Here is a 17,148-nt window from a genome sequence, read left to right as displayed (position 1 = left end):
TCATGCTGGCTTGGGACAACAATGGATGACAACACATTGGCAACTTTTGACAAAGAGAAGAAGTCAGTCTATAGCTGTCACCTTTGAGAATAAATGGAGCATTCATTATCAGAGGCAGGAATATCTCTCAGGATGAGATAATGGGCACAAAAACCCAAAGCAAAAGCAGGAGAGGGTTATGGCCTCCATGCCCTGCTTCCTGGTAGAATCTCATGCTCTGCTGACTGAGCTGTCCCAGGGGCACATACTAGATACCATCTAGAGAGAGGAATATTCCATCCCATTGAAGTCAGTGAGACTAACAGTGCAATCCTATACATGTTTACCCAGAAATAAGTCCTATTCAGTTAAATCAGGTTTAGTCTCAGGTAGGTGAACATAGGATTGCAGACTTAGTTGAGCTTAGTGCAACAACTTCCTGCTTAAAATGGTGTGTTAAAAGAGACCAGCTCCCATAGATACGTCGGGCAAAAGATTTCTGCATTGCAGAGGGTTGGAATAGATCCTCTATCTCAGCCCTCCAGATGTTTTGAGACTACATTCCTGACCACTGGTCCTGCTAGCTAGGGATCATGGAAGTTGTAGTGCAAAAAACATCTGGAGGGCCGAGTTTGAGGAAGCCTGGACTAGATGATCCTTGCGGTCCCTTCCAACTCTACTATTTTTTGATTCTGTGGTTCTGTGTAGGTCAGGTATATTTTCATGTGTGAAAGTTCTGTAGAAGGTAGCGCCATGCCTTTGCATATACCATCTTCTTCCACAGTTGGAAAATGTGAGAATGGAAATGGTAGCTATTATATACATGTCTACTCATAAATAAAAACCACTGAGTTGAAATTGGAATGCAATCCAATTTAGTGTAAGAACTACCTGCTTATACTGGTTTGTGGATCAAGCTGAGGGACCATTCTCCTGTCTCAAGGATAAATACCTTCTTGTTTTTGGATTTCTCTAATTTTGGGGCTGTGTGCCTGTTATGTAGTAAGGCAATAGTGCGACAAGACAATTTTCTAATTCCTGTATCCAATGCACAGAAGGCAGATTGCAATGCGGGGGTGGGGGGGAGAGAGATTGGGGCAAACTGCGCTTGGCTGTTGTCATAATCATAATCTAATCAGAAATCCATGTTTGTTGCTGAAGCATTTTACAAATCCCTGGTGTAAATGTGAAACAATAAATCACAAGTCTATATGCCACATCTTGTTCCTTGTCAATCCATCATCCTGTTTCTGATTTTGGAGAACCCTTTCCCCACAGGTCACTTACTCTAATGTATTATGCCAGACTTTCTGAATTGTCCCATCATCGACCAAGAGGCGGATTGTAAACAATATAGTCCCTTGGATAAACAACCCAAGCAGCTTGGAACTTATCCTGTCCAACTCAAAGGTTCTGTCAGGGTAATCCACTCCATATGCTTTTAGGAAACCCATCAAGGCTTGATACTGTGACAGTTCGATCAATCCATATCCGAAACAGAATTGTGGAAATATCAGATAAATATGCCTCAGTGTTTCAGCAAGGTCATGCAAGCTCTGAAAGAAAGAAAAAATACCTTAATGTGCATTTACTTTCTAGTTTCATATATCATAAAAATTAGGAATAATGTATTGAGTTTTATAGCAAAATGTCCCTCCTGGTGGTGGTGGTGCAGAGGCATCGTACACATCCTGCTGCTAAGTACGTGTGCATCACACAGAAATTTATTGTGACCCCTTCTTCATCAACATGCTATTCTTGGTGGAGGTTCAGTCAGCCAGTTTCACCAGAATGGGGAAGGCTTTCCTTACCTCTCACTTATATGAGAAAAGGGGACTTGCCGGCTTAACCTGCTCCCATCTCAAGAAAAGGTAATTTCCCCCCTTTCCTGCCATACTTTCCAATATGCTTGCCTTTCCCCATCATGTATGCTTTATTTTTACATCTTGTTTACAGGTATGTAGTCCAGGCCAATATGATTCAGGTTAACTTCTGGAGATCTGGGCTGTAGCATATTCAGCAGAGTGGAACGCTTCACCTCTGGTGCTACATTGCTAGTACTACTGTTGCCACAGCCTATAAATGACCTTCTATTTCAGCTAGTCTTTAACACATAGATACACTGAAGACATTAGTTTCAGGTCAGCTAGCAGACAACAAAAACTGGTGCTGCAGATGGTTTCAGGCTATAATCTGGCCCAAACTATGTACAGCTGTTCCAAGAAGGGTGTGTGTGAAAATACCATCTGACAAGCAGTGAAAAGTTGGTCTTTGTGTCTGATCCCTGTCATGGAGTGAGAAATGCTGTTGACACTTGTGTTGGGCATCAGATATGCAATAAATCATCATAGGGAGACTTAGCCAGGCACCTGCAAGGGACATATCAATGTCAATCAACAACTCTTGTCTGCCTATGGGCACAAATATATTGCAAATCCTTTGCGTGCGCTTTCCTGATCAAACGCCTTCAAGGAAAATGCTGAATGCATGTTCAGGAAAGACCTATGTCCATAATGAAAGCTGACAAGCTGGTCCATTATAAAACAATGCTTATGTTTTAGAGAAGGGAGGGGGCTTCTACACTTTCTTACTAGGGAGGAAGTACTTTGCTTTTATGTTTAGATTTAGGAATTTAGTCTACCCATCGTTACATTTTTAAATTGGACAGCATTTTTCCTAATTTGGTAAATATCTATAGCTAGGGTTCAAAAACTGTTAGGTAATCTCCCAGGCATGATGTTATCTAAACAAGATATGACAAGGGCAGTCACAGTTTTTATTCACCTACCATCCTTCTTCACAATGTGTGTTTTTGTGGTTGCTTTCTTTTTTTATAAAAGAGAAAAAGAGATACGGTGCAGTAGCTTGGGCAAAAAAATTGTAACTAGAAATAAGGACTGCGTCTTTAAGAATAAAAGCACCAGGTGCTAGCCTGCATTGTGCCAGTGGATGCAATGGGCCTGATTCCACTGGATGTTACCCATTTATACGAACAGCTAAAAAAAGCTCGCTGTTTGTGCACATGAGTACACAGTCCCAGAAAACCATCTGAAGCATACTGATGTCAATTTGTCCACGTGTACAATTTCAAACACTGTGACTATCCTTGCTGCAGCTGTTGGTATTGAAGGCAATTCCCAGATATGGGCCAAGACATTTTTTGCAGCAACCAAAAGATTCATATAAAAAAGCCCACCCAGTGAAGGGCAGGTAAGAAATACACGGAACAACAACAGCCGGATACCCCACATCTTACCCTGCCCACATCCAGTGAGGGAAGGAAACTCAGGCTGCAGGAAAAAGTGCCTGAAGCTATATATCATGAGATTCCCAGGCAGAGGAAGAGAAGCTCTGCTCCTCTTTGACACCCCCCCCTCCACTCCTGCTTTATGCAGGGATGGTCCCACTGCAACCAGTTTGGCCAAGGAGGTTCGTTTTAGGAGGGAAGGTATGAATTCATTCTGTTTCCTTGAAATATCTTCCTTTGTTCTAAAGGTCCCAGGCACCGTCCATTGCGCTGCACTAATGAGACTTGAGAATGGTGATGCAGTTTGGCATTTGAGACCTCCAGAGTGGAGAAGCCTACATGAAGGAAACCCCATCACTGAGATATATACCCACAGTACAGATTTATTGCCCTTAGATATTTTTATAGATGGTATTCATTGTAATCTGAAAGAGAAAGCCATCCTTACATAAACAGAAGGCAATGTCAAGAGGTTGGCTGATTGTATTTAGAAGTTTTAGGTACAGGCTGATTTAAAGTACTCAATTTAAGCAATTATATTACATCTCTATTTAACCAGCCTCCAAGATATGTGGTACTATCAAGTCAAAACTTCCTTGAAGTAAGAGCATTGTTGTCTGTCCCCCCCATGTAACAGAATGAATTTTGCACAACTTCTATACATGAGAGTTAAAGGTGTGTTTGCAAGGCTCATACCTGATCAGTGGCCTTTTCTTGGGAAAGTAGAAACATAATCGAATGAGTCATGATCGTATTGATGCCAAAGAACAAGTTGATGCAGACATAAACTATAAAGGCCATTCCTGTTTCCTTGAACATTCCAGCCAGCAAGTACATCCATGGAAATGTTGCATATCTGCAGAGCATCAACAACAAGAATAAAAAATACAATAAAGCAAGAGACCAACAAAAGCAGCAAAGTATGTCCTTTATTGACTGACGCTACTAGTCCAGTCAGCCTGTCAGCTGATTATTGTCTCTGGTAAAGAAAACAAGGCTGCACCATTCATCTTTTTTGGGGCAAAGTCAAAAAGAACAGCAAAGCTGGTGTGGTCATCGGCTTCCTTGAAATATCTATCCAGAGCAAAAAGATGAGGAAAGGATCATGTTGTTTCTGGGATGACCTTGGTTAGACTGATTACTAAATTAATCAAGCTGCTAATTGAGGTTAGCCTGACCATTCATAGTTTGTACATTATTTAGTTATGCCTGACTTTATATCCAAATGGGCCAGCAAGGCAACACAGAATCTAACATCCCAAAATCAAAAAGGGGGTTCTTAAATATGTTTTTTTTTTTTTTAAAGCACCAAGTGGAAAGTTATAATGGTGCAATGTTGTAAACCTCCTTTCTTACTCTGATTGTATCCAGCGGGTGTAGTTCAGCTGATGGCAAGGCTTCCATTAGCAGAACGGGTGAGGTGGCAGGAGCTAGAGAGTTCTGCTCACGATTGGAGCCAGGATGGGGTGTTAAATTCAGGTTAGGTTAAACTAAACCAAATCCTTACCCAAAAAGGAGAAGAAGTAGGAATACAGCCAACAGGTTGCTGTCATTGAAGAAAGCTGGTATCCGAAAAGCTGAAATTACTCCCACTGAGAGTGTAACAGGTATCAGAAAGTATACCTGAAAATTACACATGGAACTGAATTAGCTTGTATTGCATGAAAAATATGAAGCATCCTTAGGACAGATACATATAATCACATCTTTTCTTCCCTCCCCTTTGTTTGATCAGAGTCACTGACGTGGATTGAAACCACCACTCCACATAGGGCTAAGGTTGTGTTCCTGGTGAGGCTTTTTTATTTCAATAAAAGAAATTTTTATTTTTATTTTTTAAAAAAACAACATGAGTAGTCTTTTGCTAGAGACATACAGTAGTCTTTAAGAGATCTGAAAATAGTTTGAGAGAGGCATTGTTACCTGTCGTTTCTGCAAACTCTGATAACAAGAACAAAAGTGGGCTAAGCAAAATAAATCATGAAGAGCAACCCTCTCTTTCAAATTGTTTTCAACTCTCTGCAAGAACTACACATCCTGTGCATCTTTCCACTAGGACCAGGGAGGAGGGTTCAAATCCTCACTAAGCAGGAAGCTCACCGGATGACCACAAGGTGTTGTTGTTTTTTAATATTGCTGATAGTTTCTTGTTGGGGGAAAGTGTAATCACTTGAGTCCAACCCAAATTCTAATTAGCAGCAGCTTCAAGACTTTCCAGTCTCTCCCCTTAATTTGAAATGAGAATTGTTTGCCAGTAGGAATTCACCGAGAAGTATCAGGTTGCAAAGTATCACTGCATTAGTTTCAGTCTGGTGAATATTGATTTCAGTTAGATCACTGTGACGTTTTCGACTGGATGATTTATAAATACGCCATTTCACGGCAAGCATATGGAGCCTGATAGAGGCAGGCCTATTACATGAAGGTTAGAGCCAGAAGAGTATGTTTGGCAAGTTCTTCAGCTCTAACCAACTTTGAGTGGCTTGTATGATTCTTGCAGGTACACAGGCCAGTTGGAGGTGATTTCGGACAACCACTGGAGAAAACAACCCAGATCTAATGAATAATTTGGCAAGAGGTGGCTAAGTGTTGAAAAGAGAGAACAAGAGTGTAGCCCACATAAATGCTCTCATACCCCCCCTTCTCCTCTCCCATTGCATTAGTGCAGGTACCTTTGTCCCTGCAGGCTGAGAGACTACGAATTTCTGGGTGGTCATGCAGCCCTTGAACACTAGCACACAATATTAGAAGTAGTTTCTGTTTAAAGCACATTTATACTTCTTCCCCCCAAGAATCCTGGGAACTGTAGTTTACCCCTCAAGGAGCTGCAATTTTCAACACCTTTGACAAATTAAAGTTCCTAAGATTTGGGGGGTGGGGTGAGTCATGTACTTTGAATGTTGAGTGTGTATGAAGTCTCAGCCTGACTGAGGAACCAGTGTAGTGAAGTTTTCAGCATGCCACTGAGATGTAAGAGAGAGAGGTTGTCAAAAAATAACTGCGACTAGATAACGATTTGACACATCCTAATTAATGGGAAGAGGAATTGAATAATTCAGCAAGCTAGCCTACTTGTTTTGTTATCTTGGACCCCTTTCTATCATTTTCCTGAACCAAGTTGTATTATGCTCTGGGGTAACTATCCCTCCAGTTAATTGTAATAATTCAACCTCTTACTTTTGTAACTTTTATAACATTCTGCATCATAATACAACAAATGTCTACTCAGAAGTCAATCCAATTGATTCTATTCCGGTTATATTTTCATTCTGCTGCAATCAAAAATATTCTTTTTTCCCCTGAGAAGCTAATGCAATGCCGTTTTGTGAATCCACGAAATGTTTCTAATTTTTAATACAATTTTTTATGTTTTGAGGTTGAACAACTCTGAAAAAAGTAACCAAGCCCAGAAAAGAGGGAAAGCTTCCAACATATTTGTTTCAAAATAATTTAATAAGAATAAGAATAAAATGTTTCTTGGAAAAATATGGTTCAGAGTATTTTTGAGCAAATTTTCTGCCTAGATGTGACAGTTTAGAAGGTCACAGGAAGGTCACAAGTCACAGGAAGGTCACAAATTTTCTGCCTAGATGTGACAGAGTTTAGAAGGTCACAGGAAGGTCACAAGTCACAGGAAGGTCGCAAATTTTCTGCCTAGATGTGACAGAGTTTAGAAGGTCACAGGAAAGTTTAGAAGGTCACAGGAAACAGTCTTGCATGAACAGCCATTACATGAACAGCCATTACTTTTAGACCTGGTTTTTTTTGCCTTTGCCTCTTTGCAATTTAACCTAAAGCAATTTTTATGCCTACAAGTTAAAAATAAAATGAAGTCTTGACCTTAATAGCGTACTGATCTTTTTATAAATGTGCTGAGCTTTATGCATATGCTACAGCCAGGGGAAAAAAGGGGTTGTCCATGTTCTTAGCATATACGTACTGTAATAGCTCTAGTTCTAAATATGTTTAAATGTCCTCGCACAAAGTTAGTTTGCTCCTATGTGGGTCAGAATCACCACGATCATTGCAGCTATTCAACTGTTCCACATGCACAGGAGAGAAAGGACGAGAACACTGAGCCCACCTCTCATTCCCGTTCTTGCACAAGTTGAAGGGATAAATTTTGTAGCAGAGAGCCTGTTCTACTTAGGGAGGCTACCTGTGTGATTTAGAAACCTGGAAAGTCCAGGTTCTAACCACACGGGGAACCTGTACAAGTATAGCAGATGGCTCGCTGCAAAAGTTAAGGGTGATGGGATACAACCAGCAGGCTCATCTTTGGTCTTCTCTCCCTCCTCCAGCCCCAGGTGTTGATTTAACTCTGACACAGAACACCTGAAAGGAGCTTAATACATACTTAATAGCTCCTTTCAGGTGTTCTGTGTCAGAGTTCAAGGTAAATCTCAATGCTGCAATCTCCACGCTGCTCTTCATCATACACCATTTTGCAAATGATATGTAACAGGTAAGATACTTACAAGGTCATAAATGAAGTTAGTCACCCAGTAGCTTGTCACACCCATGCCTGAGATATGCTGCAGCTGTTTTGCCTTGGTTTGATGCTCCTTGACTACATAAAGCACAAAGCTGGCTGTCGTGATGGAGTAGCCAATCAGGACGGACATGGAGACTATGATATCCAGTAAACTACTAAGCCTGAGTGGGGGAAGGTAAACAAAAGTACGTTCAAAATAAGTATGCAGACAGATCCAGCTCTAGATTTGATAGGTGTCCTGGTAAAGTGTCTTTTCACAAACACCTCTTCTTTCTGTCATCCTGGCTGGGCTTTCTGGGCTCTGGTGCCAGAGCTTTAACCAGCCACCCCTTTAATTCCCCACATTGCCTCTAACCTATCACCCCTCTGGGGCACTGTGGGGAATTAAAAGGGTGGCTGGGTCCAGTTGGCTGGTGCCGCTCAGCAGCCCACCCTCCCCCAACCCTCAAGGGGGACTTACAATTTAAATTCCATAAAAATAAATAATAAAATCAACTTCTTACATAGCTTGTTCTTGACTCTCTCCACCAGGATAAGGATGAGCAACGACTGAGATGCCTACACAAAGAACAATAATTAGGGTTTTCTTTAACTGATCATTGAACACAAGTGCTAGCTGAGGAGCAGGAAGGTTAACAGCAGTCTATTTATGTTCTGAATGCCATGGTATTTCATCTTGGGCAAGCCATTAGGTATGATCATTACGTATTTTTAATAGTATTTGTTACCATCATTTATCCAAGGAATGATCTGGCAATTCTATATCACCAGTGAAGTTAAGGGTCAAACCAGGTGTTATGAGGACAGACCTATCTTGAGTCCTACCAAACCTCTATAAAGCAGGAGATGCAATTGAAAGTAAAGCTCAAGTGGGCAGGAGGAGGGAACTGAAATCTCCTCCCAGCCACGCTTTTCACCCTGACACTACTGCACACTACAGCACTTTCTTTCATGGCAGGAACAGCTTCTGGTTTTGGAGCCCTGCTTTGGCCAGGGGTGGGTGGGAATGCAGCTAGGATGCAGCAGCTACAGAGTAAAAGGAGCTGACTGAGTGCAGGATTCAGTTCCCCTTTCCTACTCACCCATCCTGCACTTCCACCTGAATTTACAAGAATTTGGAGGCACCACAGAACCAATTTTAGCAATGGGTTTCCAATGTCATGTGCTGTTTTATTCAGGGGAGCTGTAGCTTTTATTAGTGATTAGATGGAAGTCCCCTGGAAGTCACATATAAATCACTCTTTCCAAATGAAAAGCAGGATACAAGGATAATAACCAAGGTTTACTTGAGGCATCTGAAGACTGGTGCTCACAATTCTGTTCTTGGAGAGAAAGCCACAAGAACAACCTTAGCTGTGTCTCTTTTTAAAGCATTCCATTCTTAGATCTAAAGGGATCAATGTGGTGGTTAGGAATAGAAGTTAGGACGGTGAGGGCACTTGGAGCTAGAACTCAGTGGAGTGGAATAGTGAAGCCTTTGGAGACAATGAATGGTGCAAGATGGGGATAGGTGCAGGAGCCAGAGAATATTACAGGAGCCAGCCAGGTGTGGTCTAGAATGAGCTAGGGAAAACATGTAATTATGACAGATGTCAAAAGGATGGGGCCATGTTCAGAATAGGTGGAATGGGTGATCCAGCTGTTTTTGCAGCAGGTGAAGGTGCCATCATTATGCATGATCCGACTCCCCTCAGAAAAAGAAGATGATCCTTTACTACTTGTCAGAATTGAACTGACCAGATGAAAGGTACCAGATTGGAAGAAAACCATCAGCTGCATTTTGCAAAAATCCATAAAATCAAAAATATCCAAAGTGATGAAGCATGATAAGGGGAGATACTGCCACCTTTAACTCTTAGACTTTGCATGGGTTTGGAGATTCCAACTAAACATCAGGAAGAACTTTCTGCCAGAAAGAGCTATTTGACAGGGGAACAGACTCCTACAACAGGTAGTGAACTCTCCTTCCTTGGAGGTTTTTAAGCAGAGGCTGGATGGCCGTCTGTCATGGATGCTTTCGCTGAGATTCCTGCATCACAGGGGGTGGACTAGGGTCTCTTCCCACTCTACAATTTTATGATATATGGGTTAATTGTATTGTATTATGTAATTACATTTTTTTAAAAACAACAACCTTTAAATGGGAAGTATGGTGCAGTAATTACGAGTTCCACAAAAAGGAATGGGGAGACTTAAAAGAAATCCCCACTTAGGTATGAAGTTCCTTGGGTGACCTTCAAACAGTCAAGTGCTTCTAAGAATAGCTGTGAGGATAGAATTGGACTGGGGAAGAGAACGTTTTACATAGCCCTAAACTTCTTGAAAGGAAGGTGAGATATAAATGTAATAATAGCATTTTCAAATTCTAAGTATTGAAAAAAAAACCTTAAAATAAAATAAAATGTAGAATTATTTCCTTTACATTTATACAAGAGCTGAAATGAGGCCTGCAGGCGGGGGAGGGGGGCAAGGGGGTTGATCTCTTAACATATTTCGAAATCACTGCAATGCCAAGTGCTTATGTGTCATCCATTCTTATTGGGTTCCTGGCTGACATTTGTTCTTTTAGGGGGGGAAACTTGTTTTGTTTTCTGCAGTTGGGGTAGGCTTTTTAAAATAGGTTGCCAATATGGAATAGCAGGATATTTCTTGCAGTTCATTGCAAAAACCAAAAACCCACCAACCCCCAAATTTCCCCTTCAGTGCAGTGTTTCATGCCTCAATCAAGGAATGAAAGCAATTTCTAGTTCAGAACAAGATCTACTAACAACTAGAAAGCAATCCCCCCCCCAACCAGCAATCAAAAATAAAGAAGATACAGTTTGACTAAGCTGTTAATGCTCCTTCACTATAAAGCCATTTTCCCTTTACTGCAGCTTAGGCTAGAAGTCAAAATTTCCATTTCAATACATATTTTTTAGGCTTGGAAGGCAAAGAAGCACAATATACATAAGTCGAAAGCCATTATGATTTGCTTAGTGTCAGTGTAAAAAGCTCTTTTTATGTGGTTTTTTTAAATACATGAAGCCTAAGTCAAACCTCAAAAGCAGGATTGCCACCTATTTCAAATTGCTAAAATGACAGTCAACTTTTATCTGGCCATTTCAACGGTTCTTAAGCTGTCATTTATTTGTCAAAGCAACAAACGACTTTGGCTGTTTGAAAGGTGCCATGGAGAAAAAAACCATCAATTCTGTCTCCAACTAGGTTTCAATAAGCCTGACCTATCTAAAGTTACAAGTTCACAGCATACTTACCAGTTCCAAGTGCTTGAATGAGCTTAAATGAAAAGACTGAAAATAATTCCTGCTTGATCATGGGATGTGAGTCTTAAGACAATGTTTACTAATTAGTTTTGTCTCCAGCAGCACATATTAAGAACATAAAGGAAAGCGTAATTGAAGCCCTGAGAAGCCTAAAAATTGGACAAGCCATTTTGCTGTTTTACGCCAGTCATTCTTAATGGGCATGAATAAAAGTGTTATGCTTTACAATGTCACAGTTCATTAGGCAATAGGCAGAAAAGAAAGCCTCTCAACCTGAAGAGGCAAAGGATGCTGCCAAAGCCTGTTGAGCACCTACCGTATCCGGAGGAGTTTTCTTTTGGCAAGTTAGCACGGAGAATGAAGTTATTCAAGCTGTTAAGGTAGGCTGGGAGGCTGTGATAACCTTCAGGATTATACCAGACCTATATTTAAATTTGAGAGGCAAGAGCAACAGGAAAGAGTCATTTTTTAATTTTAATTTTTGCTTTTATTAAGAAATGGTTCTTAACCCACTATGCATATGGCCTGTGTGTCTTCTTCCCCCTGCCCAATGCCACCCAAACAAGGTGCACTTGTGAATGGTAGTTTCCAGTAACACGTATATCAGCATAGCTGTCAACTTTTCCCTTTTCTTGCGAGGAATCCTATTCGGAATAAGGGAATTTCCTTTTAAAAAAGGGAAACGTTGAAAGCTATGAATATCAGTGCCAGGATGCCACCAAAACAGCTTCTCAGGTGTGTGTCTCTCTGTGTGTGTCTTCTGTTGTTGTTGAGGGATTTATGGCATTTCCCTCACAGGCTGTACCCCTGATTTCAATTCATGAACTCTAATCTCTTCCGTGAACTGCCTTTCTGCACTTTCCTGTATTATCCTCACAGTCGCTTCTCAGAAGTGCCTCAAAGATTGACCCTGAGTGATGTTCTGAACTGTGGGTAATTTTTTTAACATGGTAGTACAGAAAGCAGCCTAGATATTTTCCTAGTCCCTCCAGTAACTGAACAACAGCAGAGCACCCCCCTCAGCTAGGAGGCCCACTAGGTGGTCTTGAGCAAGGCACTCATTCTCTGTCTAAACTTTCTCTTAGGCTTGCTGTAAAAACAAAATTAATATTGGTGCTTTGAGTTCTTTGGAGGAGAGAAAATGAGCTGTAAATGTGCCTGGGCCTGTAATTTTACAACACTTTCTTAGGAATGAATGCCACTGACGTCAGTGCGACTCAGTTCTGACTGATTCATGGGATTAGACTGAAAAAGACCCCCGATTTAGCAGAGTCCTGATACTTATTCCAGTCACATTCCCTCCTTCAATATACGGTGCTAACAAGGGGCAGACATAGCTATAAGTCCACTGGACTGTGTTCTCAGACTTTTCAGATTCCTGCCTCAGGAAACCCAGGTCTCAAGGCCTGAAGATGTCAAATGATCTAGAATCAGTCAGGAGGAGCCACAACCCAGGACTGCTAGAAGATGGGGGTCGGGGAGGCTCTTTCAAAGATTCACCCAAGAGCACAAAAAGACAATAAACATGAAATGTCTTTTTTATGGAACTATTTCAAGTATCTTGACAGGCTTCGCCCCTCCTATGTTTCTTTTGCTACAGGCAGCAGCTATGTATCCCTTTGCACAATGATTTTTATTTGTTATAATAAAAATGTTATTGATACAAGAAAAAATGACTGATACAAGAGACTGTTCCACCAGAACAAGCCAGCTGGGTGAAGGAGTCCTATGCAACAGTGACACATACTTCCACCACAGCCAGTCCCATGGCACCAGCACCCCTACGTATTTGTAAGCCATCCATAAAAGATCTTATATATAATAATTTTTATTTATTTTATTAATTAACAAATATAATAAATAATATTTGTTGTGTGTACACATTAGGGTTGAGAGGGCACAGGTAAGACATTTTAATTAAACACCTCAAATATGTAACAGATGAAATCCCTGCTAATCCTAATAATAATCTGTCATAAACACTGTAATCCCTGTTATTTGGGTGGTGGCAGACCACTGAACTTTACTCAGAGTAAACTTATTGAAACTAATGGACCTAACTTTGTTATGTTCAATAATTTCAAAGAATCGACTCTGACCATCACTTAGTTGAATATAGCCCAATGTTCCAACTTTGACATGTAATTATTTTAGCCAGTTTTAACCAGGTTAGTTTTTATGTACCTATTTTAAACTGAATGCAATAAACTGCTTTTCTAGATTCCATATTTCATTCCAGAACTGCAGGTTACCTTAGTTATTGTCCTGTTAGCAGGCACTGGAGTTATATCAAACTTCAGGTCATTAGTCAAAGGCAGTCCAAAACTCCAACCACCATACCTAGAGTGGGAAACAAATACGTCTCAGGAAATACACAGAACAGTCATAAATTACATGCCAGACAGGATTGCCTCATTCCTTAAAGGTGGGTGAAACTCTGAGGCTCAGCAGCCCAGTCATACCATGTACAGCAATGGTTGCATAAGTACTTACATTAAGGCAATGCCAAGCCAGCACATTGAAATCTTAATGAAGAATAACAATTTCAAATGGTTGTTAGTGATTTTCTTTTATTTTTAGATTTGCAGGATTTTTACCATCTCTTACAGTGAAAGCAGAGCCACAATATTTACAATTCTACATTTACAAAACCCAGTATCTGCAAATGTTATAATAAATTAATTAATAAAATAAAAATTATTTATGCATTTTCCTGTTTTTTTAAAAATGTAGTTGTACAATTTTCTCCTTTTCAAAATAGGAATGTTGAGATTCCTAAAATATTCTAGAGCAAGCCTGATCGCCCTCAACCATGGGTGGCATTACGTCATTCATACATTCTGGCTTGCCAGAACTTTAAGAAATGTGACCTGGATTTGCTCAGGGATGTAGAATCAGGTGAAGAGGGCACCATAGAGAGAAACGCCACACAGCAATTTCCCAAATGTTGGTGACTTCAGCTGTCATCGTCACAATCTGTGTGGTGTGGTGTAGTGGTTAAGAGCGGTAGTCACGTAATCTGGGGAACCGGGTTCGCGTCTCCGCTCCTCCACATGCAGCTACTGGGTGACCTTGGGCCAGTCACACTTCTCTGAAGTCTCTCAGCCCCACTCACCTCACAGAGTGTTTGTTGTGGGGGAGGAAGGGAAAGGAGAATGTTAGCTGCTTTGAGACTCCTGAAGGGGAGTGAAAGGCGGGATATCAAATCCAACTCTTCTTCTTCTTCAATCTCTTGACATTGGTTACTTTGGCCGGGGTTGATGGAAGTTGTAGTCAAAAACACATTGCCCACACCTCCCCTATCTACTTGGGAGAACTATGGAAATGCCTCAAAATTAATCAAAATTAAATACACAGCACACTTGTAAATTAACTCCAATGACCTGACAACTGGAGGCAACATAATAAAAAGGGTTTACTGAAAGAATAAAATGCGGAAGAAATAAAGAGGGGTTAATAGAATAAACAATGTACCTCTTCTGCACAAAGTCTTTGGCAGTCACTAGAAGGTATGTCTCAACATCATGGCCAGTAAGGTTGTAAATAGTCCGGGAGAAGAAAGTCCTCTTGTGAGGTGGAGAAAAGTCAACTTTTGGACATTTCTAGGAAGCAACCAGAAATTTTAACTCTTTTAGCAAAAAATCATATAGTTTTAGCAAATAAATCTTATGTACAACTCACTTTACTGTTCCTATATCACTTGTCATTCATAGTACACATAATAAAATTTAGCTTAAAATAGGTTTCTTGTTTTAATGTTAACTAAATTCAAATATGGATACATAAAATGTGTACAAAAACCCATTTTTTCAGCTAGGCATTTTTTCCCCAGCTGCTTTAAGTATACTGGGCCAGCACTAACACTATGAATTGTGCTCAGAAGCATACTGAGAGCTAGTGAAGATCCTTTAGAACCAATGTTATATGGTTTCGGTGGCCACTCCCAGTCACCAGTCTGGCTGTGCATCCTGGATTAGTTGTAGTTTCGGAGTCACCTTCAAAAGTAGCCCCACATAGAGCGCATTGCAGTAGTCCAAGCGGGAGATAACCAGAGCATGCACCACTCTGACAAGACAGTCTGCAGGCAGGTAGGGTCTCAGCCTGTGTAGCAGGTGGAGCTGGTAGACAGCTGTCCTGGACACAGAATTGACCTGCGCCTCCATGGACAGCTGGGAGTCCAAAATGACTCCCAGGCTGCGCACCTGGTCCTTCAGGGGCACAGTTACCCTATTCAGGACCAGGGAGTCCTCTACACCAGCCCACCCCCTGTCCCCCAAAAACAATACTTCTGTCTTGTCGGGATTCAACTTCAATCCATTAGCCGCCATCCATCCTCCAACCACCTCCAGGCACTCACACAGGACATTCACTGCCTTCAGTGGTTCCGATTTAAAAGAGAGGTAGAGCTGGGTATCATCAGCATACTTGCATACAAATCCCCTGAAGATCTCTACCAGAGGTTTCATATAAATGTTGAAAAGCATGGGGGAGTGGATGGAGCCCTAAGGCACCCCACAAGTGAGAGCCCAGGGGTCCAAACACTCATCCCCCAACACTACTTTCTGGACACGGCCCAGGAGGAAGGAGCAGAACCACTGCAAACAGTGCCCCCAGCTCCCAAACCCAGAAGGATACCATGGTCAATGGTATCAAAAGCCATTAACATAACACACTGAATTTAAGGCCCTTAAACTTAGGCTAATATGCACACCATGGCATTGCTACAGCCCCTGTTAAGCCCAGGCTTAAGGACAACACAAGACAATATTCTTTGTTTATATGGCACCCTCTCAATCACAGGAAGTACGGTCTATTTGGAGCACATAATTCATTTCTTCTTTACACTCTTCCTTTCACTCAGTGACACACATACAAAGGCACACATGCACAGTGCAGGCCAGACAGGAAGTGGCATTAATTGTGTAAATGCAATGAATGTCCACATTTTTGTTATGTATGGGGCAGCCAAGGGAATGCCTGAGAAGCCTCCCAACAGCGGGGTGGGGTGAGTGAGGGGCAGGGAAGTTTGCATTTTTCATTCCCTGTCATGGTTCCATTAAGCAGAGTTAGGCAGCTGCTATGGGTGGGAAGTGGTGGCAAAATGCTGAAGGGTGGAGCAGTGGGTGTCACATGACCTGCCGTACACCTCCTAAGCTAACCAGCTGCACTCCGGGGGGGGGGTGTACTGTTCAAGTCACCACTGTTGTACTAAAGTTCACCTGCAGGCCCACTGAGCTTCTGAATATGGCATGACATGTACGGCGCGCTGGGCGGAGGCACCTCAGGCAGCAAAATGTCTTGGGACAGGTCTGTATGCTGTCAACAAAAATGCATTTTTGCCAACGGGAGCTTCCTTTGAAATGCAAGTAGCAGCTTCTGAGATAGGATTCTTTTCTCCTTTTTTTTTTGTCAGGACTATGGCAACTCCACCCTTATCAGCATTCAAAAAAATGTGCACAGTGATTGCACACACAAAATTTTGCACACAATAGGATTTAAGTATACCCAGGGTTAGACAAAATGTTGGAGAGAGAGGACGGGTAAGATGAATTCCCAACTAAGATCACTATATGCTGCCAAGTGTAGTGTTAGGTCTAGGAGAAGCACTTGGAAGTCAAATTATATCTTTCCTCTTTTGGTTGAAGACCAGCCTTGAAAGCACTAGAGTCCAACCCTCAGCTTTAATATCTTCCAGAGGCAAATGCAATTCCCTTCTTTACAAAAGGGCTTCCAATGAGATTAAGATCACAGTCCATAGTATTATGGAGCAATTCCCACTGAGATCAGTGGGATCGGGCTGTGATGCTTTGCCTAAGTGGGATTTAAGCAGCCTGCCTGTGCACAGAATTGCAACCCAAGGTTCTAAACCCACACAGCATTATTTTGAAATAAGTTCAACTGAATTTAATGGAATTCATTCTGAATACATGTGCATAGGATTGGACCATGAAGCAGTTTAAACCCATGAACTCTGTTTTAGCTTGTTTGAGAGTGAACCAGCTCCGTGCTTGTCCAGCATTCAACACATCAAGCCACCTCGGAGTCTGCAGCCTTCCCCAACTTGGTGCCCTCCAGATGTTTTGGGCTACAACTCTGCTGATGGGACTGATGGGAGCTGAAGTTTAAAATATCTGGAAGGTACCAGGTTGAGGAAAGTGGAA

The 17,148-nt window shown here is 41.5% G+C and overlaps 1 protein-coding gene across 1 annotated transcript in view; it reads right to left on the bottom strand.

Annotated features, from left to right (window-relative positions):
• Window positions 1-17,148, bottom strand: part of ABCA12 (ATP binding cassette subfamily A member 12) — a 125,423-nt gene that overhangs the window by 13,672 nt on the left and 94,603 nt on the right. Inside the window, exons 38-45 of the mRNA XM_081014929.1 lie at window positions 14,462-14,589; window positions 13,240-13,327; window positions 11,304-11,409; window positions 8,225-8,279; window positions 7,705-7,882; window positions 4,734-4,849; window positions 3,923-4,082; window positions 1,267-1,535 (exon numbers count right to left, since the gene is read on the bottom strand). Of these exons, the coding sequence (XP_080871055.1) occupies window positions 1,267-1,535; window positions 3,923-4,082; window positions 4,734-4,849; window positions 7,705-7,882; window positions 8,225-8,279; window positions 11,304-11,409; window positions 13,240-13,327; window positions 14,462-14,589 (1,100 nt within the window). The remainder of the gene's footprint in view (window positions 1-1,266; window positions 1,536-3,922; window positions 4,083-4,733; window positions 4,850-7,704; window positions 7,883-8,224; window positions 8,280-11,303; window positions 11,410-13,239; window positions 13,328-14,461; window positions 14,590-17,148) is intronic.

The sequence above is a fragment of the Podarcis pityusensis genome (assembly GCF_964106645.2).
Source record: "Podarcis pityusensis genome assembly, chromosome: 1".
Taxonomy (NCBI): domain Eukaryota; kingdom Metazoa; phylum Chordata; class Lepidosauria; order Squamata; family Lacertidae; genus Podarcis; species Podarcis pityusensis.
Note: the sequence above shows the minus strand (reverse complement) of the source record. Positions and strands in the feature narration are given on the sequence as shown.